Source organism: Botrytis deweyae (genome assembly GCF_014898535.1).
Source record: "Botrytis deweyae strain B1 chromosome Unknown BDEW_006, whole genome shotgun sequence".
NCBI lineage: Eukaryota > Fungi > Ascomycota > Leotiomycetes > Helotiales > Sclerotiniaceae > Botrytis > Botrytis deweyae.
The window spans coordinates 273,277-300,487 of record NW_024066213.1 but is presented as its reverse complement, the minus strand read 5'-3'; the positions used below and the strand labels follow the sequence as shown (position 1 = coordinate 300,487).

Genomic DNA, 27,211 nt, shown 5'->3' with positions numbered 1-27,211 from the left:
CACTACCTACCTACTCAAAACCTACTCATCTTTCATCCCACTCCATTCCATTCCAACTTCAATCCACTCTATACATTCAATCCAAACTTCCAAACTTCTCTTATATATAAACCCATACCAGCAAATCTATATCCAAGTCCATATCTATATCCACATCCATATCCACATCTATATTCAATCTCTCAATCTCTCAATCTCTCAATCTCTCAATCTCTCAATCTCTCAATCTCTCAATCTCTCAATCTTTTAATCTCTCAATCTTTTAATCTCTCAATCTTTTAATCTCTCAATCTCCTCACTAATTCAATCTCTATCATTCAACCTCAAAATAAAATTCACAACATGAGAAGCACAAGAGATATTAAATAGATATCTAGACGTCATCACGGGAATATAGTTAATTTTCTTGAATGTTTTCTAGCGGTGATGAGATGACAAGTTTACTGCTCAGTTTATATTATAGAGGGAGAAAAGATAGTTAGTGTACTGCGGTCAGGCTGATTACTTCGATATCCACAGATTTGAATCAAGAGTTAATGAACAAGTATTCCAAAGAAGCAGGGACGATACAATCAATTTATTCTTCGGATTCGTGTATCACTGAAAACGAGAGTTATATTTCTTATTTCCGGATTTATATATGTATTTCATTTTATGTACTAACATTAAGATATATATGTATATATATACAGTCACCTCCTCATCCCCCACATCCCCTTTATCCCCAAATCATCTAATCCTTAAAAGGGGCGAATTTACTCTTCCTCCTCAACGCAACTCCATACCTCATAAACAAAAACGGCACCGGTATCGCTAGAGTAGCGACTCCCCCTAGTACACTCATTGCTGGCCCTACCCCCATAGCCCTAAACATTGGGCCCGCCGCCAACGGAAAGCCAGTCGCCAGAATACTTCTCAGGAAAGTATTCGCACTTACCGCGCTCGCCGCGTACAATGCATAAGTATCAACGAGAAAATTGATACACTGTTGGAAAATAATATTAAACCCAGCGCCGATGAATACCGAAGCTATAACTGGGAGAATCCAGTGAATATTTGGCGCAGCCGTCCATCCGAACCAGAAAAGTCCGATTGCGAATAAGATGCCTCCGAGTGCCATGGGGGCGAGACGCGCTTCGGGAACGGGACGTCCACCTGCTGCGTCGACAATACGCGCGTAGCGAGGTTGATTGCCAAGATTGACTACGACGGCTAAATTGACTCCGACGAAGAGGCCGAGGAAAGGGAGTGAAGCTATGACGGGGGACCAGCCGCGGTTATCGGAGAAGACGATGGGGAAGACTTCTAGAGTGAGGTAGAGGATCGCGTAAACGAAGGAGGCGTAGAATGCTATACAGGTAACCATTGGCTCTGTAGTAAGCATTAGGAGGGGTCTCGAAAAGTGCTTCGTGACAATGGTCTTGGCATCGAGTTTGATTTCTTCATGTGGATGATAATAGGCATTATTGCCTGTTTCTTTGCGAAGACGAGCGGCTTTCTTCTTGAGTAGGACGGGGGTATAGACTTCGGGAAGACAGATCAAACACAATCCGAACATTGTAAATACCCAAATCGCCTCGAGATATTCCGTCCATCTCCATCCTAAATGTGGATTCACAAGCAAGGCACTTCCGATCAAAGGTCCTAGTGTCGGTCCACCTACAACTGCCACTGCATAGAATGTAACAGCCGTTCCTCGAGCTTTAGGACTCCACATATCTCCCAACGCTGCAGAAACATTCGAAACAGGTGCCGATCCGAATAATCCTCCAAAGAATCTCGTTATAAAAATCGATGCCGCGTTTGTACTTGTAGCCGTTCCAATGGAAAACAGTCCCAGACAAAATAGTGGGGGTAACATACTCCATCTTCTTCCCCAAAGCTCAGATATTGGCGCCCAGCAAAGTGGTCCAAATGCGAATCCCAATCTATTTTGAAATGTATCAGTACCCTCATCATTTCAAAAAAGCAAAACAAAACTTACATGTACAGACTAATACTCAACACACTAACTTCCGATCCAACACCAACATACGCCGCAATCGTCTTCCCCGCCGGACTAATAATACTACTCCCCAAACTCGCACTCAAAGCCAACATCCCCAACTGAAACGTTATCCAACTCTTATACAACGTCGACCAATTCCGCGGATTCCCTTGATCATCATCCCCATCCCAATCCACCAATATTCTCTCACCCCGACTCTCATTCGGACCCGAACTTTTCTCGTGATCAGCGACAGGAATTGTCTGAATCTCGGACGGCGAATGCGAGTGCGGTCTAGACAATTGCGAACTTGGCCGTCGAGGTGGCGTCTCGACATCTGTCGTTTCTCCATCGTGATCCAGCATTGAAGTGGCGTTTGGATTCCCCATTGTTCTCTCCTCCTTCTCTACCTCCCGCGCCAAAAAATCCCCCTCGATTTCCGTCTCGGTATCGGAATTGAGCATCGTATGCTTCTTTTCTTTTGTTCACCTCACTATTATATCTTCCCTACAATCTCGAGATTCTCTGCGATTTCACACTTCACAAAAAGCGCAACCACCGAGAACCAATCCCAGAAAAATAGACAAGAACTAGGAAACGCATCTTCGAAATGATATGAAATAAAATGCGCAAAACAATCACCGCAGTTACACTTCGACCACTTACCCAAACAATCCAGAAAAAAAAGACTCCACTTACGAAAATAAACACAAGGGATCCTCTCAATGACGAATATATATCCATGTTACCAATCCCAATTAATCAATTCTCCAGTGCTTGTACGTACAGAGTGGTGACATCTTGCATCCACCGATTCCACGCACCCCAACGCCCAAGCAGGGTAAGAGAAGTGTCCCAAACAGGAAAAAGAGCGGTTCCCACGGCAAGAAGCTTTGCGACTGACTAATCCGATAACAAACCTAGAAGGTTTTTGCGAAGGAATCACGGGAATCTTATCTTATCAGCCTTATACCGCGGATCTGAAGATATTTGGACCAATCAGCGAGTGATGTGGCAATGTACCCCAGCTGGGACCGAAAAGATGCGGAACGAACGATGCGGATCAGGGTGAGTGACTGTCGGAAGAATGGGTCCGTGGAGTCTTCAAGGCATGCTGGCTCGAGGCTGGGGACTCTTGGAGAATATAAATAAGCGTTGGAAGTCGTCTACACCGTAGACTTGGTCCACTGTAGATACTTTGTACAGAAAAGTTAGCACTAGCCTAGCTGTATATAGTGTAGTTGATACGCAGTGTGGTTAATACGCAGTATATCAACTCATTCCTTAATGTTAAGACCTTTCCACTCTCAAGATCCTCTCAGATAGCAACTTGATTGATTTATATAACCTTCTTTATATCACTTAAATCACTCAAATCTTATCACTCATCGCACTTTAACAAAGATGAAAAATCATAATGTTGCACCAACCTACTAATGAGGCATGAAAAGCTACAATAACGATAATAATAAAGGTAGATATCCAGTAGTACAACGATCACTGTCGAAGCAAAAAGGAAATGTACTCCCGCGGTACGGTATTCGCCGGCACTATTCTTCCTTCCACTCTACCCGCAACACCCACTTCGCACCAGCCGCATCTCACAATCCTCCCTCACATGTAGTCAAATACCGCTCGACGTCCTAGAGTGTAGTCGCACCGCTCATGATCGTTCGGAAAATTCGTTTTCCTTCTCCAAGCTTTTTAATCTGGTCCTCCAAATATGCCCTCTCTTGTCTGGCTTGGCCTGGTTCACTAGCAATCGCCTCGACATCTTGGTCAGACATCTTGTTGACAGCAACAGGGTCGAAAATGCGTTCCAAGCCGCGAACAATGTGACGCTCGACTACTTGCGTAGTCACGTTTGCGATGAAAACCTTTTGAAGGACCTAGAGACACATTAGTCGATATTTGGTAAATGAATCTGAGTGAAAGGAAACGGACCTTGTAGATTGCCATGACACAATCCAAAGCCGCTTCGCATGAAACGACTTCCATATCTTTCTCGGTGCTCTTGAAGAGGCTTTCCTTCAATTTTTGGATCACAGGACCTAGCTGCACTCCTTCAGATGTCTCAACCCCGGCGGAAGCATCCTGACAACATTTTTCGAGTTCTGCATTTGCTCGTTCTTCCTGGCGGCTCTTAATCGTATCGGTGTAATAATGATTGTAGTTGATGGGATGGTTCATGTTGTCTACAATCAAGTTATCCAACTCTCGACTGGCGGCAGCATTGCGATTTCTCAACTCGTCCTCGATCCGGGATGACCACAAGCGTGATTCAACGTCTCTTGGGGTCATTTCTAGAAGTAAGTTCTTGAGGAACTCGGTGCACACATCGGACACTCGTTCAATGTGTTGTGCGGCGAGCTCTTCCCATTTCACGGATTGCTCCCAATACAGCTCTGAAATTAGTGAAGGGTTGTAGTTGCCTGGAAGCTCCTTTCCACGAGTCCTAGTGAGTGCCTGCCTCACCCAATCCAGACCCTCCTTCTTCGTAAGTCTTTCAGGCTCGCCTTTTTCAACTGCTTCTTCTGCTTCCATCGTTCCTCTAGTCGATTGTGCGCCTACAGAATTGTCGATCTGGTATTTGTGACCTTTTCTACGCACTACTTCCGTGAATTGAGAGTTCATCGTTTGAACACAAGCTCGCATACGACGAAGGGCTGCTTTCTGATCGAGTTTGAACTCGGAGTTAACTTCACATTGAAAGTATCGCCCTTCATAATGTCCATCAACCGCAGCGGCGCAGATTTTTTGGACATCGGTGCTGAGCTGTACCAGATATGCTCGACACTCAGAAGGTGTAGATCTAGCATCGCCGAGCAACCCGAGTTGTTCACTTGCAGTGGCGAGTTGCGTTTCAAGATCACGACGGAGCTGAGGGAGTTCTTTTTTGATGTGTTGGAACAATAGAGCGGCCAAACGACCACGCAATCGTTCGATGCCGATGTGATTTCTCGACAAAGTCTTGAAGTTGGAGGCACGAAACCAAGAATCTTCCGCCATGTTACGTTCCATTAGAGAAAAATCTCTCTCCTCGTATCTTCGATTCTTTACCACGTGCCAACCCAGTCTAAATCTGACATTCTCGTTCTTCGCCAAGCTGATGAAAGCTTTCTCATTTCCAGAGCCTTTATCAAGAGTATCTGGCTTAGTGATGATACCAAGAGTGCGATCCCCGTGAGGATCGTGGGCCCTCACTCTCTTCAAGATTTGCTGATTCGCAACGTCGTTTTTTGCAGAGACAACAGCAAGGCAAATTGTTCGAGGCTGCTTTATGTAATGCTCTGTTATGGCTGCGACTGTTTCAACATCTGCAGCTGTTGCCTCGACAGTTTCAGAGGCGATCAAACCCGGAAGATCGACCAAAGTCAGCTGGGGACAATCTGGGCCACAATATTCAATGCTCAGGACATCTCTCGCAAATGCCCGTGGTGGAGCATTCGGGTCGAGATTAGCACTTATACCCATAGCTTCCATGGCTAGATCCATGATTCGAGGAAGTTCATCAAAATCTGTGATGCTTTCCACAAACCCCTTAATCATGGTCTGCTCTTTAGATGGCCGCTCATCATCCGGAATAATCTTGATAGTCAGTGTTTTCGTGTCAGCGTTGCGGAGACTAATCTCAGTTGCAAAACGAGTACATAGATTGTCATTTCTCGGGAAAGGGATTTCGGTCAATGCCTCGAGAACCGAACCTGTGGGTGTAAAGTTCAGCATGCTTTCTAACGCAAAATACATCTAAAATTACCAAAACTCGAAAGATAAATTGTTGTACTTACTTTTACCAGCAGATTGGTCACCACAAACGACCAGTTGTGGAAGGGGCAGAGTATTCTCGAGGCCACACTTTCTCAAGTGTGCAACGGTGTCAAGAACACGTTGCTGCTCCTCTGTTTGTAGACCTTTGAGAGAAGATGTAGTCTTCAGCTCATCTTTGGGAATTGGGCTCTGAGGAGTGATTGGACTATCGTGAAAGCTCTCATCATCTACAGCGACAGATGATCCACGAGAGGAAGACATATTGCCTGGGTGTCGAGAAGCTCTTTCGTGTCTAAGAAGTTGCCGACTGTAGATAGAATCTGATTGCTGTGTCGCTTGATTGCGTTGAAAAGATATACTGTTCAGAATAGTAGAAACAAAATTCATACAAGGAAATCTGCTGTGAACAAAAACTGAACAAGAGGTTATCCCATCATATTTGTACCTCGATCTTTCAACTGACATGTCCATCTACCTCTCTTCCCTTCAACGAGGCCTTCCAAACGGCCACCCTCAAGCATGCTGCGGAAAGGCTGATTCATGCAATACATGCATGATACCGCACCCCTCCATCAATAAAAAGCAGGCAAGATTCTAGAGCTAAACGCTGCCCTAATACCTGCTACAATTTTGAGGCCTACAACTCCAACCAGCCAATCATGTACACACGGATATGCAATCAAGAATAACAATGCGGGCTTCCGCGCTGATCAATCTCGATAATTTAATTGAAATGATAAACATAGACATATTGCAAACACTGAAGAAGAAGAAAGCATCAAGAATCGCAAACAAATACAGAATAATGTATGTATCTGCGCGACTCGTCGAATCAAGAAAAAGCATAATCATAAACAAACGAACAAACAATACCACACCGCACCCCACCACACCATCAAGCTGTGCCTCTCCTTCGTCAATAGGTTACAATATTGTAACTCCAATCTCTACCCAAAAATCGCCCCCAAACCACTGAGCCGCAGAAAACCCAAACCTGCTGAAAATTGTTGGTGACAAGTTGGCTCTCCCTATTCATTCATTCGTTCATTCGTTCATCCATCCAGGATATCATACGCGTTTCGCACCACAATCTCAAAACACAATGATAGGTAAACATAGAACATCTCTAAATCACCATATAATTAACATCCCATCCCGAAAGAGATTTATCTACAATTGGAATCGTGAGCGACGATCAATTCCCATCTATTTGGGAATTGCATTAGGGAAGAAGATGTTTTGTTGCGTTTTGGGAAAATAAATAGCTAGGGAGGTGGATAGATGATGGAATGAAACGACATGGTGGTTTTGTGACCTTGCCTAATGGTAGGCGAGGCGCATTTCCGTGCCTCACTCACTCACTCACTCATCTAGGTACCTCGCAACCTTCCAACCTTACCTACCTAGTTTTAAAGATTCAGCCACTTCTGATGAATGGCTGGGCAGATTTTATGATATCCAGGTAGGTAGTGATATTGAATTGAATTGTATTGAAAAATACCTGGTACATCCATATGTATGAACTACAACAATAACGATAATGCGGAGATCCTAGGCCTCGAGATAGATACGGAATATCAGATACAAAATTTGTTTTCATTTGTTTTTAGATATTTACTTCGATGTGGTTTTGTAAATATTTGGATATATATATACATCTATTCATCTCAAGTATTCATATAAGCTCTCCTTATTTTCATTCTCATTCTCATTCTTCTGCGCTAGTACTCGGCTATATAAACTTCATGGTTTTATTGCCTCTTTCTCTATTCCTATTTCTTTTCCTCCACATCACTCTCCTCATTAGCAAACTCATCTCTCCTCAATTCTTCCCTATCTTAGGAGTATTCTTTCAACTTCCAACTTTCACTCAGTAATTCTAATCATCCTACCCACCTCTTCATCAATATCTCTTTTGTGCACATCCCCCTCTCAGCTCATTCCGATTCTCTCTTCCCTTCTCTCTCCAACTTCCTTAATTCAACTTCTGAATCTCAAACTTCTTAATCTCAACTTCTTAATCTCAACCTTCGTAATCTCAACTTCTTAATCGCACTTCCTTAATCTCAACTTCTTAAGCTCACGTCTAATCTCAGCTTCTTAATCTCACTTTTAACCTCAACTGCCTTAATCTCAACTTCTTAACCTTCAACTTCTTAATCTCACTTCTTATCTCAACTCTTAATCTCAACTTCTTGAATCTCGCCATATACAACAGCATACTCATTCGATACCTCGAAATACCTCGAAATACCTCTTATCCTGTTTGCTATTTACTTTCTCCCTCTCTCTCCCTCTCCGTATACTCTACATCTCCCAAGGTCGTTAGATTAGGCACTCATTTACTCACCTCCTCCTCCCGTCCCTCATATATTTCCCATCTCCTATTTCCCAACCTCCATCTTATCTCAATCTCAATCTCAATCACATATCATCTCATCTAATCACCCAACACCCCTCACTCATCCATACAAACCTTCTCCTTCTTTCCCTTCCTCTCCCTCTCCCTCTCCCTCTCCTCTCCCTCTCCCTCTCCCTCTCCCTCTCCCTCTCCCTCTCCCTCTCCCTCTCCCTCTCCCTCTCCCTCTCCCTCTCCTTCTTCCAGCCCCTTTGATCTCTCCACCAACTTATTCATCAATCCACTCCCAAGCCCTTCCTATTTCCTCTCATCCTCATCCTCATACTCATTCCCATCTCCATCCCCATCCCCATCCACCCTTCCCCCCTTCCAAGTCCCCTCCCCTAAGGAATCCAATACAACACAATACACCCATCTACGCACACCCCTCCTCCTCACTCCTCTCCCTCCCGATCCCCCTCCCGATCCCCCTCCCGATCCCCACTCCACTCCACTCCACTCTACTCCTCCCTCCCCCCAAATCCTCAGTTCCCATAAACTACAATTCCAATTCCAATTCCGATCCCAAACTCTTCAAACCAGAAATCTAGCTCCACACCATATTCACAAACACACACACATACATATACATCAATACATACACATACACCAACACATACACATACACCAAGTCCAAATCCAAATCCAAATTCAATTATCTCCAACCATCAAATACTCAACTCTGTACAAATGACTTACTTCTTAATTTATAAACAACATATTCATAGGTATATTCATAGGTATATTCATAGGTATATTCATAGGTATATTCATATATTTATATTTCTCTATCTATGCATGTATATATACCTAGGTAGGTAGGTAAGATAAAGATATTCATCCATCTATCTACACACCACACCACACCACACCACACCACACCACACCACACCACACCACACCACATCCCTCCACCTCTCAACCATACTATGAAATCTCTTCTCGAATGCCACTTAAAATGCAATTCCGATTGATCCTTCCCTCCAATGATTAAATTCCACAGAACGCACTATCTTCATACCGCTTTGTTCGTAGTCGCTTCTCATCCAATTCATATGTCATTATTCTTCCCACTTCATCTTCTATCATCATCTTCGTTATCATCATCATCAACATCATCACCTCCATCTCCATCCATCTCCAAAAAATATTATCAAAAACACCTCCCTTCCCACCCATCCATCCATCCATCCCAATCCCAAACGAAACCCAAATAAAACATATCGATTTATCCATCTATACCCAACCAGTCTAAATCTTCAAAACTCGCTCAATTTCACAAACGACAAAGGACAAACAAAGGATACCAAAATCCAAGTCTATCACATCCAATCTCATCACATCTTAACTCTTTTAAAAAATCTACCCAACACATCTCTACCCAACCCAACTTCTATGTTTCCCCTTTTCCAAACTATCAACCAAAATACATTTCAACCCTGATTGACAAACTCTACTCCTTCCCAAATTTTTGAATTTTGGTCCAAGTGGTCCATTCACATAATGATATTGACCCACAAATCTCCACTGCCTCCAATCAGACAATTCATAAAATTTATCTCCCCAATGACCATTGAACCAAAACCAACCCGTGGGTGCATCTGGATTTTGGGCCGCGGGTTGAAATGAATCAGCCATTGTTTGAGCGGGAAGATTAGAGGTTGCGAATCGTGCATCGACATTATGAGTAAGAGATGTATTGAAGAAGTAGGCTCGGTAATTAAGAACGGGATCCCAAATTGGTCCTTTATCCGTCACGTCGGCGAGAAGTTTGAATGGCAAAACGTATGGATGTGTACCGGGAGTCGCATACATTGCGTGAGATCCCACGGCACTGTAAATCACTGGTCTTCCTTCTCTTCCCGGACCTTGACCTTTCTCAACTGCTTTATAATGATATCCCAACCCACCAAAATGGGCAGAGAAGAAAACAGCTTTGGGTACACCATTGTAAAAGCGAATGAGAGAATGTTCCCAATCACCAACGTGATTTCCAAATCGCATCTTCAAAACGGTTGTACCAAGATTGTAGGAATAAAAGTAAAACCAAAACGCATCCACGATACCATGTCCTTTGTCCACAATAATTAATGTCGCCGGAGCTGGGGAGTATCCTGATTGATCTGGTTTACCGGAAGAATCTCCACGTTTCTTCAAATTGCGCTTGCGCTGTCTTGTGATTTGAGGTTGTGCGCGAAAGGTTGGCTCAAATGGTGCGACAATACTCATTCTATCTTCATCACTCGCATCGTCCCAGGCTTCCTGACCATCTTCTTTAGTCTCAATGAACTCCTTCTCTTCTTTCTCTTCTACTGTTTCCCAATCCTCATCGTGCTTGATTTCATCTTCATAAGGTATTGGTTTATTGTAAGCACTCCCAAGCCACCTGGGTCTATCTTCCACATCGTCCTTACTTTGCATAAATAAAAGTCGACCTCTGCGTCCTTCGTTCAGTAGATGTAAATTGTGTAATGTGTGTTCGGAAGTATTCATATGCAATGAAGTATGATTTTCGTAAGGAGTAACATGATTTAAATGTTCCTCGATGTCCGCAGGCCAGAACCTCTCCCCCGAGTAAAGATGTACGAGAGGTGCGTGGTCAAGAACGTATTGTGGAACTTCTTTCAATACTCGCTCATCGCCGTACCAATCGTCTGGGCGCATCTTGGGGGCATTCTTGTAGGCATCATCCCATTCGACCCAACTTGCATCCAAGTCATCATCTCCCATGATTTTCTGATCTCTTGTAACTTTATTTAATCGACGTTTCCAAGCCGGATCGGAATGATAGTGAGCAAGCCCACAGAGACCCAGCCATTTACATGATTGTCTATCCAAGAAGTGTTTTGATGTAGCGATCCAGCGCGCATCCTCTCTCATTTCCTCCGATATGTGTGTATTCGGATCGAGGTATCGATGTAACGAGGTGGCTCCGAACCAAGTCAGGCAGACTAGGACGATTCCCAGGAGGATTCGTCGCATGGGAATCATATTGTAATGCTTCGTATACGGCGTTTTAACATAAAAAGGGTATCTTCAACTCAAGGAAATGAGGAAATGGAATGGATGGACTAAATCATTGAGGGTTTCAAAAGACGACCAGCGGATCTATTCGCGATTCGAGATGGGTTGCGATCGGACTTAAAGTCGAGGTAGGTGGGTGGTGGGTGGGTGTTGGAGATGGTTGAGTTTCTTTGTTGATGGATTAGGAAATCAATTGATTTTAAAATAGACGTGATTGGAATGATTGAAAAGTAGGAAAGTCAGAGAGAACAATAGCTTTGTCATGGAATCATTCCTCATCACCTAATCCATCAATGACTCTCCGAAGAAGCCGAGCTAAGATTTAGAGTATGGATTGAAAGGAGGGGATTGAAGTTTAAGGCCAGACCAGGAAGGCAGACAGGGAAGACAAGGGAGGGAGGGAGGCAAGGTAAAGCGCTTATCGATTGTGATGGAGTATGAAGGAACGGTGAAGGGGTGGGAAGATCTAATACTCCATATAATAAGTGGAAATGTTGATTGTACTCGGTATATATCGTAATATATATACAGGTAGTAAAGTTATAACCTTAATAATGGTGGGTCAGTGAGATGTTGGTAATTCCCATGTGCTTCACTTTGTATCAAGTATTTGTATGTACCGATATCGATTAATAGAAACGACAACAACGATGAACACTTGGACTTGGCTATGTTGAATCAGAAGTTCTAAAGACGGATAAATCGGGATTGATGATGGGACTGTTATTGGTGTTTAGAGATCTAACTAGGTGGTATGTATCATAATGTATATAGGTAGGGAGGTGAGTATGTCGGTAGATATCTAGTAGATATACTAGATAGTTATAGGTAAGATATTTTATAGTACTTTGAATATATTCAAAGATTAGTCAGCATATATACATATATTGATATATTTATTAATTTATTTATCTATGTATTTATTCATCTATTTATTTTTCTATTTATCTATTTATCTATCTATTTTTCTATTCATCTCTATCTATTCATCTATTTATAATTTATTACGGTGAATATAAAAATCAAATCCTCACTTAATAATAGATAAGCCTCAAGCCTCACTTATTAGTTTATAACCCATTAGTATACATTTAGGAAGTATTAAATGCATACTACTCATCACTCATCACTCACCACTCACTCCAGAATCATTATCCTCAAGTCGTTATGATTGCATGACTAACTACTACTTGATTGCATACCTAGTACACCAACACAAGATCAGACAACCAAATGCCAATGAATCAATCAACATATACAATCTCACTGTAGAAAAATGCAATGACCATACGTAGAGCAAGAAGTCTGGAATGCATTGATTACCTACCTACCTACCTACCCACCTAGACTCTACTTCCAAGCTTCACTGCCAACAAAGCAGGAACCAAATATTTTGTCCCACTTCTTTTTTTCCCTCTTGCATTAACCTTGAAATCTTTTAATCCTTGGAATCTGGGAGAGAGAGAAAATTGGTCGTAAGGCTACTTCGTATAATCTTCGGGTAGATCATGTGGATCTTTTATCTTACCTAGCTGGAGGTAGGATGAAGAATCATGATTATGGTGATGGATATACAATATACAACATATCTAGAACTTATGGTATCGTAGAACTGATCTAAACTCGGGGTAGGATAACTTCATGATTCATTTCTATCAATGAACTTGTTATTATCTATTAGGTATACTTCACACTCAACCATTCATCCAAACCCATCTTCACAATCCAATCTCATCTTTTCCTACCACCACCATCTCCATCAATTCATCAACTCATCAATCCAATCATCCCAGCACATCGCCTCGTGTCATGATGTGTTGGACCCGGATAGGCTTTTCCTACCTTATCGTCATGCATATTCCAGGGACGATGAACAGGGTTTGGATTTATGGGCCACGGGCGGGCATACATTAGAAATATGAATTGGGATGAACGTTTTCATGTGTTGGAATATACTGGTAGAGTAGTTGGATTAACTTCTTTGATCGATTCAAATTATCGATTCTAGACTTGATAATCATCTCTTCCTCCTTTCAACCAACCAAGTAACCAGAAACCCCGACAATCCGGAAGAACTCCGATTTAAAAGCTGTAATACATCTCTGTCTTGCAATGCTACCTACCCGCCTACCTACTCAGACAAGATCTTATATTCTAAGCCTATCTACCTACCTACCTACCTGCCTGCTAGAAAGAAAGATATCATCGTACAAGGTTACTTCTACAATATACGATTCTCACGTATACCTCACATGAATAGGATTTCTATTGATTGAAGTCGAATCAATTTAAAGAAATAGGAAAGAAAAGAAAAGAAAAGAAAAGACATATCTAGTTATAAGAAATGATTTAGATAAGTATTTGAATCAATAGCGATTTGAATCCTTCATTAGCTCAAGTTTGAGTTTAAGTTTCGACTTTTCAGACTTCTCAGAGGGGTAAAGAGAAAATATGAGGAGGTTTATTCTTGGTTTCTTGAATGATACTATGCTATGCTGAATATATGTATGGTATGCATTATCATGAATAGGATTTATTGAATTTGATGTGTATGATGGATGATGATGGGATTGGTGAGAATCCGTATTCTCATATTCAGGATATATTTGGCTGCCAATAACTGGTGAAGATTGATCAGATAATATTTGCCTATTACTTTCGCGATATGAATCAAAAAGTTTCAAAGATTCAACTTGTCTAGAGACGAGGAAATGAATACATGAGTGTGTATCGTATAGTTTACTGAATAAACGCACGCAGTATCTCAAATACATCCAAATCAGTTCAGGTTGCACTACGCATAAGTATAAGTTCTGAGTCAATACTCCTATCCTAATGCTAAATATTCTATACATCAAGATACTTCAACTCATTCTTTTCATGAAAACATAATGTTTCATGCATGATATTCGAGTTATACGGGCTTTTATATAATTTTCATTTCGATACATCTACCAGTTCATAAACATTAGTGTTGAGTATTTAGTTCATCATTGTTTCATGCGTGTTTTTGTATTTTCTCGATTTAAACCACATCTCTATCTCTTCGATTCATCAACTTTAGATCCTGAGGGTTTAGTTCGGAGAAATGAAATATACTCAGTAACAAGAATTTGAAGTTATTTCAAGTTCTCAATGTTATATTGGCTGAAAGTCCTTTCTATGTATCAAGGACGTAGAAAGAAGTGAGTTTGGGATAGGAAATAACAGGATGGGTATCTCGTTGATTTCTTCCTAGAATTCATTACATCTATTGATCTATCTCTCTTTTTGAGAACTGGACTTTAGATGAATAGATAGATTCAAGAGGCTAGAGGTATGAGAAGTAGTGGTGTGGGAATGAAGTATACTTACTTCTTCATATGAGAGTTATATCTCATTTGCAATAATCTGGCTGGGAAAGTTGAAGCTTGATCGTATTCTCAATATCCCGTCTCATGTTTTCATTAACTTGCTTCTCTATTTAATGATACCTAGATAGGTACAGAAATATCGGGATCAAAAGTTTGATGTTTCGAATAGAAAGTACCTACCTATCCTCAGTATCTTGGTATACATTGGATCTGGATGATTCTCCCTGATCAATGATTAATATTGAGTTGAGAACTGGTGAAGTTTATAGATCTATTAACATTTAGGATTTATCTCAACTGTCTCGAAGATAAATACCTATGTAACTATCAACCCTAACATCCAAACCAAATCGGCGATGTTGACTTCACTAATCCATTCTTAGCCCACCAATAACAACTTATTCCGGTTTCTAACCATCCAACCATTCTCCACTCCATTAACCCGATCAAACTCACTACACAACCCAACCGGCAAGTAAACACCAATCCACAGCCCACAGCCCGCTACCCGGTCAGCGGGCACCATCTCGGGGACCATGCATCCCAACAATTGTCAGATATCCGGACTTGGCTGCGGGATATGCGTGAACATCCGAGTGCTTGGAAACTTGAAAGTCGGGATGCGGAGACGGGACGGGTTTCGTAAATTACTTGTTTGGGCTTGGTGCGAGGGGTGAGATGTGCAACAAATGGATTTTTATTTTGTGGTTGGGGTTTCGGTCTTGTTGATGATGATGATGATGATGATGATGATGTTTGAGGGTTTGGATGTGGAATGTAGGATGTGGGATATTAGATGTTAGATGTGAGAATGTAGGATGTGGGATATTAGATGTTAGATGTGAGAATGCGGGGGTTGGTTCGCGTGAGGATGAATTGGGGATTGGTATTATGATGGTAAGAGGATGTAGTTTTTTGGTTTCGGGAGAGGGGGACGGAAATTGGAAATGGGAGATTGGGAAAGAAGGTATGACGTGAGAGCTGCGTGAATGCTCGCTTTTGGGGGATTGCGATGAGTGAAGAGGGGATGAAGGTTTCAGATCGGGGTGACTTGGGAGAAAATTGGTGGGTCTGAGACTCTGTTCTGTGTCTACGAGTTGTTGACGAATTTGTCTGTGTGGCTGCTGTGCTTTGGGGGGGGGGGGGGGGGGTTACAAATTTACATCGAAGAACAGCGAATGAGAGATCCATGGAGTGAGTAAAATGATTGGTTTTCTCGGTCTTGAACTTGGTCTTGCTGTTGGGTGGGTAGGTAAAGATGTTTGGTATGGGTTTACGGTGATGTACTGTATGTGTGTATAGATGATATGTAATGAGGTGAGATGAGATGGGGCGAGGTGAGGTGAGGTGAGAGGAAAGGAGTGGAGATTAATATCTCTTGATGTGCGATGCTTGGATGATGTTTAGGGGGTGTAGGTAATGACGTATCTACTATTTGGGTTGATCAGAGTGGATATGTATATTTTCACTCATTACCTAGATAGGTAGGTAGGTAGGCAGGTAGATTTTTTTAACAATGCATTAATTATGCATACAACGAAGTTTGCACATCCCTCCAAAATCCATACGCACATCCGAAATCGGAAAAAATGAATCAAGAATGGATATCTTGAATCTTCTAGTTTGATCTAGAATGTCTCTCACAGATCGACTCGTCATTCTTGAGATTGGGATGTATTTTTTGAGTTGAATAGGGGGGATAGATAGGGAGAGCTAGATGGATGGGGTTGGGGAGAGTTTGTTGTGGGGTGATATGGTTGTTTGGATGTATGTGATAAGTTGAGTTTTATTTTTGGGGAGGATGTTGAGTTTGTGGGAGGGTGGATTGAGAGAGGGGATAGGGGAAAGGAGGGAAATTATAAATGGGCAGATAGGAGGGGATAGGGAATGGAGGTCAATTGGAGGGTTAAGAGTTGGGAGTCGGTATCTTTCATATTGGAGAGGATATGAGGAAAGAAGAGATATTTGGGTGTTTCTTGGTATGATCTCTAAGGGATGAGCGGATTTATATATATATATATGTGTGTGTTTGTGGATTTCTTACAGGATTCTCTGTCGACGGTTTACTTAATACTTCATTTTAATTGTAAGGAGAGAATTCCGGATGGCAGTTTTAATATCTCAGATACGCCATGAGTCTTTCCTCTTTATATGAGGATGAATATCATACTAACTAAAGAGTATGTTGATGTTGTATGTGTTCAGCATCTCCTCGAGTAGACTAGATGCTCAGGAGGTTATTTCATGATTCACATTGTGTGTCTAATTTAATGGGTTATAGAATGAAGTATTGGATGGAAGAGGAAGAGGAATTGATAGAGATTATAATTATATGATAGAATAAAACTAAAGAATTTGTTCTATCTTGCGGATTCTCAAAGATAGTGATGATAAGAATGAGAATGACGAAATGGGATGTAGAGGATGTGTTAGTATTTAACATTCAGTTGAAGTTGAAAATAATTGGAGAGAGAGGTGATGAGAATGAGAATGACGAAATGGGATGTAGAGGATGTGTTAGTATTTAACATTCAGATGGAGGTGAAAATAATTGGAGAGAGAGGTGATGAGTGAGTGAGGGAGATTTTAGAAGAAGCACAAAAGAATATCATACAACCAAGAGAAAATGTATCGTTTGAGAAAGAGAAAAGGGAGCAAAGAAAAAACAAAAAGAAGCGAGGATATAAGTAGAATTATTAAGGATCGGAAAAGCAGAAATAAGAATAATAAAACAAAAAAGTAAACAGAAGGGAAGATATAAAATACGAAATAATAATTAAAGAGAAGAAAAATCATAAGAGACTTAAAAGACGAAAAGGAGGAATCTAAGCGAAAAATCAAGAGTAGATGTAAAATCTAAATGAATATATATATATACTCCTCTGAATCTAAATTCCAGAATTGATCTCAGATAAATATAGGAAGGCTTTCCTCTTACTCTCCTTATCTATTCTCATCTCTAAGTTAGTAAGTAAATTAATTACTAGATATTTCTTACCTACTCTAAGTCTTGAATCTTCGCGGGAAATTAATTCAGATTAAGATATATACTAGTATCTCATCTCTTAAGAAAGAGCAGCTTCCTATACTCTAATTAAGATCTATTATCTTCTTTCTATATATATCTATAGTAAGTAGATAACTATTCGATAAATATTATACTCTTACTATATATATAAATATTCTCATTCTTATTCTCATATCAAACTCTAGAACTTCTATATAATACAATTTATAAGAGATAGAATAATACTATGGAATCTATAATTCAATTTACTCGATTTTAGCTATCGATATATATTAAACGTAGTACATTTAAAAATTACACCACCCCTACGACATATCCCTCTATTAATCATTCAATCAATCAATTTCTCAATCGCTAATCAACTCCTCCCCCTCTCCTTCCTTTCATATACTATCTACCCCACCAATCCCCAATCCTCTCACTCCCCTCCTTCCAAACCCTCCAAACAATCACCACTCCCACTCCTATCCATCTCTCATCTCTCATTCCCATCTCCCATCTCCCCCAAAACAAAACAAAATAAAACAAAATCCACAAATCACACACAGCAACCAAAAAAACAGCAAAAAAATTGACCTACGCAGGGATCGAACCTGCAATCTCTTGATTCGTAGTCAAGCGCCTTGCCATTGGGCCAGCAGGCCTGATTCATCTAATGGATGAGTAGTGTTTGTTGAAGAAACCATCGAGCTTAGTGTATATAAAGAAGTTTTATAGTGGGGTGAAAGAATTTTCCAGAGAGGGGTTGTGTTGCATCGGGTGGGGCGGGGTAGTTTGGTTTGGTTACCGGTGAGGGTACAGTATCTCACTCTGGACGAAATAAACGACACACCGAAAAAACAGTATTATTTCCAAAATTATCTATTTAAATCAATAATCGATATTTTTAATTTTTGTTTGAAGCAGATTATTTATAAGTTGATATTCTATAATATAATTTTATTATATCTAGTTTACTATATTATTTCAAATTATTATTGAGTTTTGAATTAATAGTGTTTTGAAGAAAGTCTTGATTTTGGCGGCTTTGGTGTGTCCGTTTTTCCGTCCAGAGTGAGAGTATGTCTCTGTTTGCTGGGTTTGAATATATCGATAATGAGTACGGTAAGTACGGTATATTGTTGTGATGTGAATATTCCATCTTCTCTTCTGCAACTATTAAAGGTATTTTACTAGTATGCTATGCTATACGATTATGTAAATAAATTCGAGTGATGAGATGAGGGTTTATTTGTCGATATTACATGCGACATCTATGAGATTCACCAAGTGTATCGAATTTTGACCTTGTGTAGAGGGGAGGAATATGGGAATTGGAGAGATTTGCTAATCAGTATCAGACGAGAGGGAGGAGGAATTGAGCTATATGATGTGTGATATTCATTATCATTTTGGAGATCTATTGGTAGCAATGATGGAAATGCAGCACGTAAAGGTTTCTCGATTTCTCCCAATACTTCATATAATTATTATATCTAATGCTTGAAATTCAAGAATCCTTAGGAGCCGAAAATACACAGCATTGAGATGTCTTAGATCAAGATGTATTTGAAGACCTCGACCTTCCAAGTAAACGTAATATCAATATCGTATCATATCATACCATACATAGCAGCTATACAGCTGTGCAGCTTCAAAACCCACCCATTGAGATTTTCATTCCCCATTTCTGCGCCAAACTTGGACCTTCCATCGTCAAAGACAATATGCAACCAAACGCCATCCATAGTTGTACAAATTTCATTCCTTTGCCATTTTAATTGCAATTAAAGACTTCCACCGGGCATCAATTTTGTTCCACTCTTCTTAATTTCTTCTTTCCTCTCTTGCATCTCTTGCATCAATTTGGCTTGTTCTTCTATCTTTCCACTACGCTTTCTGCGTGCGGCTTCTTCGGCTTCGACCCAAACTGTGGATGGAGATTAGTATATTTCTTTTGATTGTCAAGTGTAATTGCAATTCGTAAAAGCCCTCATGTGTCTCTCCTTGTAGAATTTTTCTTTGATCTTTCTGGAAATCCTCTTCATCCCTAGTCCCATCTTTCCCCAGCTTTCCCTTCTTAAAACAAATAACCCAAGAAATAAACTTACTTGGTCTATCAGTCTTACTATACTCCTTCAATCTTGCCACGAAGTTATCGAAATCCTCTTGTTTCCCTACTCGATTCTCCAAGCTGCGCTTCTGTAATTCTGGATTGTATTTCAGGAAGAGTTCTTCTTCTGTTGGAGAAACGTAGTAGATCAGAGCTGGACCGCCGACACAACACGTTAAGCCGCTAATAACAGAGGGTTTAGCACTTTGTTCTTGTTTTTGGAAAGGGGGACAATGGGAAAGATGTGGGAAGAAATCGAGAGTGAGAAAGAGTAAGGGATAGGAAGGGAAACATACGCAACAGCCATCTTGCCATACATGCGCCAGTTGGTGGGTTTTGGTGGCATAATTGCTTTTTTGTTAATTCAATATATTTTTGTATCTTAGGTATAAAAATCAAAAAATTAGGTCGGCGATTGTAATATCTGATTTGTTTTCGGTGATGTAGTTAGAAGTTGATAATTTGATCAATGACATGATGATTTTCGGTTCAAAGCTGGCTCTACGTAACCGAAAAAAGCGGCGCAAATTGAGTACCCTTTCAAAGATCTTTTTTAATAGATTATAAATTCATTTCAAATCAAATATTGAAATTTGAAAAAATCGAATGAAAATTTGAGTATTTCTTGTATTGTTATCAAGTGTTCTTATTATTTAGTATTATATCGAGAAGAGATTTTAGTTGTTGAAATTCATTTGAATAGTGGTCAATTTCCGCCGCTTTTTTCGGTTACGTAGAGGCTGGGCCCCGGGATCAGAGCTTGTTGTGGCTGTGCTTTTTAAGAGAGATTGTGGCTGTGGTGGCGTAGGGAGAGACAAATTGGAGAAGAGTGATTTCATCAGTTTTTAGTTGATGTGATTGGGTTATGGGGGAACTGGGATGGGATGGAAATGAGAAGAGCATGAGCATGAGCATCAACATGAGCATGAACTTGAACATGGCTGAACCATTTCTGGATATGAGGCTATATTGAAGAGAACATTGCATTGAGGGTGCTTACTGAATGAGATTTTAGGTGGTGCTGATGATGCTCTCTCACTCAATACTCTTCCCAGTAATCAATACCGGGTAGAATGATCAGGAATAGATACACATCCAGACCTACTTGTTATATTTCATGATTTTCATACAGCAACTGCCGGCAGTCAAGATAGTACGTACACAAGTATCTACCTCGGAAATGCCATAAATACCTGATACATTCCACGCATTGATATCTATCTCTCTGCATTCATCAACTTCGGATGGCCAAGACATCTAATTATGTAAGAGTTGAGGCCCCGGCTTATCGCACACTACCCTTTTTCGTAACAAAATCTCTGTAAAAAAGTCGTTTTTTCATATAAACTTATTTCTTTTATAATTTATTTAATAATTAAAGAGTTGATTTGAAAATCTCTTATATAAGAAATTATTATATTTGAAATTTTAAAAAATGAATGAATTATTTTTAGCATTTTTTTTGATATAGTTATAGGTTTTCAAAGTTGAAATTTTTCGAAATTTATTACATGTAATGTTTTTCCCATACAAAAAAATCGATTTTTTTGGATTTTTTGGAAATTCTAATTTTAAAAACCTACAACTATATCAAAAAAAATACTAAAAATAATCCATTCATTTTTTTGAATAATTTTAATAATTAATTATAATATATATCAATTTCGATAATTTAATTTCTATATTTATTGAAATAATATATAGTTCAAAAGTTGAAGAAATGAAGGTTTTTGGTATGTTTTCGGCTAGTGTGCAATAAGCCGGGGCCTCAACTCTTACGTCGTAATGCCGTTACAGAATGACTCTCTATTCAAAGCCCAGATTAGTTCAAGCACATCAACCTCCTCATCCTCATCCTCATCCTCATCCTCTTCATCAATTTCATTCATCCAGCTTGAATTGATGATTGATGACGAAGATTCAAAGACACAAGCCCCTTGATCTCAGCTGAACTCAATAACATCACAAGATCCAAGATCTTTGGCATCTTATGTAAACTTGGTCTCTGAACGCCATGTTTCTCATATCTTCTCTGATACAGTGGATCTTATGAATCTCGTGGAGTAACCATCAACATGCTGGTTATAATGCGACAACCAATCATTCTTCACTCGGACCTGACTCCAGTTATGGCGGCTGGTGAGTGATGATGGGAAAGTTAAACCCCCTTGTCATATGTGTAACGCGCGAGAAATTGTTCAAAGGGTTGAAGTTGCATGCATATGAATAATAGAACGATGATTAGATTAAATATCCCATTCAATAATGCTATGTGATGTGCGGTGTATGCGACTAGGTGACTGATGATACCTACCATCAGATATATTACCAAGGGGCTATCCGAAATACGACCTTTCCCTCTTTGCACCTGAGACGAACTTGACTATCGCATGAACATAACATTGTCAACAACAGAGGAACCGAGTAACTTTCCTCTCCTGCACCGACAACACAACGACATAACTTTGATAGCCAGCAGCCAAGAGTCCAAGAAGTCGGAATATCGGAATCTTCAAAGTTAGTGACTGAAAATAGACTCCATACATTTCAACAAGAACCAACCACAACCAACAACATTCAAGAAGCTTCTTAAGCTTCTCAAGTCGTCTTATTGTGGTTCCATTTCGCGACAGACCGGCGCAGCAACAGACGACAAACAAGAGAAGAATCAGAATTGTCGCCAGCAAATCGAAATATCTGACCGAGATAACGTCCCATATCCAAACATCACACACATCTCATCTCGTATACTCTGTACTGCGTATTGATTGATCCCATCCCCATCCACCTTGTTAGCGCCCCTGCCCTCCTACCCTGCCCTGCCTCGCCCCCACTCCGCATTCTCTGAGACAACCACCCAAGCCGACCAGCCGTCTTGAACATTGAAAACCCTCTTCAAAATTCACAACTAACTAATAACATTGCGCATTCTTTTTGTATTTTTCAACTCAGAAAGATCATAATCGACAGAGACCCTCACTCAAGTCTTCTCTTCTATCACCCTTTACATTCACAAGTACTGCTTTTCCTGCGAACAAATACCGAGACAATCCTCAAACTTGAGTTGCGTTGTGGAGTTATAACAACATTTCCTACCTGGAACGAAGTGAACCAATTCCCGAAACATTGATTGATCAACCCTTTCCAACAGCGACAGTCTCAATTTTTTGGTTGCAGACCGCGTTTTCAAGCTTATTTAAATTTCTGGTTAAGAAAATATAGATTTTTCAAGGGATTGGTTTCCATGGATTGATCGTTGTAGTGTTATGACAGCTGCTTAAGATTTTGCGCCAAAGAACACAAGGGCAAGGGCAATCGAGGTTGGATCGAATAAGAAGGAGAGACAAGAAGAGGAAATCATGTCATATGATCAGGGATACCAGCAACAGTCACAGAGGCCATATAATGGACGAGCTGCCCAAAGACCAGGTCCAGCACAAGGATATCAACAGGCTCCCGCACAACAATATCCACAACAACAATATGATGACTATGGTCAAGGGGGTTATGGATATGAGAATTACGATAATGGATATGGACAAGATTACAATGCTGGGTATCAGGATATGAATGGCGGAGGCAGAGGAAATATGATTGGGGGTGGTTATGGAAATGTGAATGGAGGGGGGAGAGGTGGTTATGCTCCAAATGCGCAGGGACGCGGAAGGGGGTATCCGCCAAACTCTAATGGAGAAGGTAGAGGTTATCCACCAAATCAAAATTATCCTCCACAACAAGAACAATTTGCGAATGGCAGAGGTGGGATGCCACCCAGAGGAGGTGGACCTGCTCCCAATGGTAGAGGTGGACCAATGCAAAGACCTCCTCCAAATCGTGTTGGGCATGGAGGACCACAGGGAGGTGGGTATCCTCCAAATAACGGTCCTGTGAATGGAAATGGTAGACCAATGGATGACCGTATGAGACCTGCACCAGGACGTGAGTGGAATGAAGTCGTATGAAGTGAATGTTTATGTTGACTTAATTTTTAGAACAACGACCTCGGAAACCTTTAGTGACACCTCCTAGATCTCCAGAAGCTGGAGCATCATCTTTTGATAGTCCTTTTCCTTCATTTCCAGGAGCAAAGAAGAAAACAGCAATGTCCACAGAACAGGAAATTACCAAAGGATTGGGTGCAATAGATATTTCGAGTCCCCCACCAAAAAGGCCCGGAACTGCTGGAAGTAGAGGAAGTCATGATAACTTTGGACCGAAGAGGGGTATGTCTACTGATGATTATGGCCGACCTTCAATGGACAGTCAAGGGAGTGCACCAAGAGGAGGATATCCACCTCAAGGGACACCAGATCAACGAAGAGGTCTACCACCAAGGAGTATGACTCAAGGTCCACCCAGACAAGATTTCCCAGAGAGAGGCGGTCCATCTCCAGGACAAGGATATGGCGGTGCACCTAGACAGAATGGTTATGGAGATCGTGGTTATGATCAATATGGAAATCCCATGTCACCAGTTCGAGATGATCGAGAAAATTTTGGTCCTCCACAACGAAGCATGACTTTGCCAGATGATCCTGGACCCATGGGAAATGGTCCTCCGACTTCTTCAATTGAAGCTCCAGGGATGAGTGCACCATATAATGGGCCTATTGGACGTAGTATGCCTGTTAGACCTGCTACAGCTACCGGATCAAGGCCACCACCACAAAGGACATACCCAAGCCAACAATCTGTTCAACCACCTCCACCTCCACCTCAACAGCAATACCAGCAGGATAGTTATCAAGGTAATCCTTATGTTGACCACAATCCGGATGAAAGTCTTGGTCAGTTTTATGATGCATATTATGAAGCTCCACCTCCACCTCCTATACATAATCATACTGCGGAAATGCCAGATTTTGATGCGGCCCCACAGAGAATTCTACATAGAAGAGGTACCTCGATTGAAGCCCATATTCAACCTGGAACAGGTGGACTTGGGCCTGGATTTGATCCAATGGAAAGGAATGGCAACCTACGTCAAGTCAAACCTGTAAAATCTCAACCGGATTTCAGAGCTCAAGCTCAAGCTCAAACGGCAATTTTTGAAATGGCAGGGGATGCGCCACCAATTCCTAGCATGCCACAGCAAGGTTATCAAGATGGCTGGGGACAACAAGATACCCAATATAACCAGTATCAAGGCGTGCCACAAGATCAAGTGTATGACCCATATCCTCCTCAAGCACCAAAGTTTCAACCACCGCCAAGAAGTATGTCTGCAGCCCCCGGAGCTGGTCGTGGAATGCCACAATCTGAATTTGGAGGGTATCCGAATGGCCCTTCGCCCCAGAATGGCGGTTACCCTGGTCCACAGAATGGAGGCTTTCAGGGTGGTCGTCAAAATAGTCTACAAAAGCAAGGCATCCCAGAAGGTGGTTTACCTCCTCATGCTCCTCCTGTCCGAGCTGGTCTAATACCTAATTCTTTCGCTCAACAACAACAAAATATTAAACCGCCACCCATGCGCAATTATGGGGGCTTTAATCCTCCACCTCAATCAAATACTCCGATACCGGTATCCAATGGTTCCTCCCCTGCAGGCCCTACTCCAACAAAAGCTCCCGCACAACCAGTAACTCAGGCCGAGCTAGATCGTCTGAGACTGAAGTATAAGAATGGTAATCCAAATGATCACGAGACTCCTCTACTTTTCGTGAAGAAATTGGTCGAAGCTTCAGATGTTTTAGTTGCGCCTCTTGCTGATCAACGAGCACGCAACAAAGCAAGAGAAAAGTATGTATTTGAAGCTACCAAAGTCCTTAAGAAATTGAGAGAAGCTCAACATCCAGATGCAATGTTCTATTTTGCAGATTGTTACGGTCGTGGTGCGTTGGGGCTCGAAGTAAACGAGAAGGAAGCATTTACCCTCTACCAATCTGCTGCAAAGCTCAATCATCCACAAGCTGCATACAGAACTGCAGTTTGTTGTGAACTTGGCAATGAGGAGGGAGGTGGTACTCGTAAAGATCCCCTCAAAGCTATTCAATGGTACAGACGCGCTGCCACTCTTGGAGACACACCTGCCATGTATAAAATGGGTATGATTCAACTAAAAGGACTTCTGGGTCAACCAATCAACCCTGGCGAAGCTGTTGTTTGGCTTAAACGAGCTGCTGAACGCGCAGATCCTGAAAATCCCCACGCTTTACACGAATTAGGCCTCCTATACGAAGCACCACAAGGTCAAAATACATCTCTCGTTCGCGATGAAGCATATGCCTTCCAGCTTTTCCAACAAGCGGCTAATCTCGGTTATAAATTCTCACAATTCCGCCTGGGCCAAGCTTTCGAGTATGGTCAATTCAATTGCCCAATTGATGCTAGGCAGTCTATTTTATGGTATTCTAAAGCTGCGGTCCAGGAGGAACATCAAAGTGAATTGGCACTTAGTGGTTGGTACTTGACAGGCCACGAAAACATTTTGCAACAAAGTGATACAGAGGCCTATCTGTGGGCGAGAAAGGCAGCAATGGCAAAATTAGCTAAGGCTGAATATGCTATGGGTTATTATTGTGAGGAGGGTATTGGTACGCCAAAGAGTTTGGAAGATGCTAAGAGGTGGTATTGGAGAGCTGCCGGTAGGTTTTCTTATCTTTTCTGTTTCATCACAGCTCCTTGTCCTTCTTTTCCTTTCTCTAGGATAATTCTTGAGAGTTTATGGCTGATAAATGATGTAGCGCAAAATTTCCCTAAGGCTCGTGAAAAGCTCGAGGAGCTTAAACGAAATGGTGGAAAGCAGAGTAACAAGGGTAGAGAAAGGATCTCGAGATCTAAAGGGGCTAATCAGAAAAATAACGAGGAATGTTCTGTTATGTAGACGGAAATATTTTCTCTTTCTATTTGGTTGGAGGATGGAAGTGTGCATTGTAAATATGGGGAGGATGACAGAACTGGCTGATTCTCAGAAGAGAGAATGAAACATGAGAATGGATGAGGATGACAACATGGATGAGGAAACGAAAGAGTGGATTATTGATATCAGGATTTTGGCATGGCGTTCGGAGCATATTTGGATGGATCTAGAGATGATTAGAAAGATGGGAATTTTTGGGCGTTGGATATATTTGGAATGGAATGGGTCGATGGATTAGGGCGATATGATGCATGAATCTGACTAGAGTAGTAGCTGGGTGGATGTGTATGTGTATTTTGCTGGCTTTGTATGGGATATGGACGTGTAGTGGAGGAGCGGGTGAAGGAAGTGTACTGGGTATTTGGTGCAGTGGGGGAGGGAGAAGAGGAAAAAAGATTGGAGTGGAGGTCAAATGTGTGTACAAATGTACAGTACCATGATAAGAAATCGAATAAATCAAATAAAAATTACATAATCACAAAATCACAAAATCATTGCAGAAGCCTTGTCATAAATCCTTCGCTAGACGAAAGGTGATATGGAGCTGAGATTAGGTGAATTAGACACGCGACTTTTCTCGCCAAACCACACCCCCCTCCCTATCATACCAGTTCCACATAGCACAAAGTATCAAGAACACAACCACAAAGTGACAAGGAAAGAAAGAAACAATTTTCGAATTGGTGAAACTTAGGTATAGTA

General features: G+C 41.2%; 5 protein-coding genes across 5 annotated transcripts; 1 reads left to right on the top strand and 4 right to left on the bottom strand.

The window, feature by feature from the left end:
* Positions 1-733: 733 nt before the first annotated feature.
* Positions 734-2,451, bottom strand: EAE98_003298 (uncharacterized protein; the record flags this gene model as incomplete). Its single annotated transcript, XM_038950918.1, has 2 exons — positions 734-1,928; positions 1,985-2,451. The coding sequence occupies 2 exons, from the start codon at positions 2,449-2,451 to the stop codon at positions 734-736; spliced, it is 1,662 nt and encodes a 553-aa protein (XP_038812382.1).
* A 910-nt stretch (positions 2,452-3,361) lies between these two features.
* Positions 3,362-7,421, bottom strand: EAE98_003297 (uncharacterized protein). Its single transcript, XM_038950917.1, has 3 exons — positions 5,776-7,421; positions 3,932-5,691; positions 3,362-3,876 (listed from the first exon to the last, which is right to left on the bottom strand). The coding sequence occupies exons 1-3, from the start codon at positions 6,224-6,226 to the stop codon at positions 3,631-3,633; spliced, it is 2,457 nt and encodes an 818-aa protein (XP_038812381.1). The 5' UTR covers positions 6,227-7,421; the 3' UTR covers positions 3,362-3,630.
* Positions 7,422-9,530: 2,109 nt separating this feature from the next.
* On the bottom strand, positions 9,531-11,144 carry EAE98_003296 (uncharacterized protein; the record flags this gene model as incomplete). The annotated part of the gene is made up of 1 exon (XM_038950916.1): positions 9,531-11,144. The coding sequence occupies one exon, from the start codon at positions 11,142-11,144 to the stop codon at positions 9,531-9,533; it is 1,614 nt and encodes a 537-aa protein (XP_038812380.1).
* A 7,858-nt stretch (positions 11,145-19,002) lies between these two features.
* EAE98_003295 (uncharacterized protein) lies at positions 19,003-20,279 on the bottom strand. Its single transcript, XM_038950915.1, has 3 exons — positions 19,947-20,279; positions 19,649-19,833; positions 19,003-19,467 (listed from the first exon to the last, which is right to left on the bottom strand). Exons 1-3 carry the CDS (start codon positions 19,994-19,996, stop codon positions 19,325-19,327), a joined length of 378 nt encoding a protein of 125 aa, XP_038812379.1. The 5' UTR covers positions 19,997-20,279; the 3' UTR covers positions 19,003-19,324.
* Positions 20,280-23,009: 2,730 nt separating this feature from the next.
* On the top strand, positions 23,010-26,473 carry EAE98_003294 (uncharacterized protein; the record flags this gene model as incomplete). Its single annotated transcript, XM_038950914.1, has 3 exons — positions 23,010-23,589; positions 23,643-26,234; positions 26,334-26,473. 3 exons carry the CDS (start codon positions 23,010-23,012, stop codon positions 26,471-26,473), a joined length of 3,312 nt encoding a protein of 1,103 aa, XP_038812378.1.
* Positions 26,474-27,211: the final 738 nt, after the last annotated feature.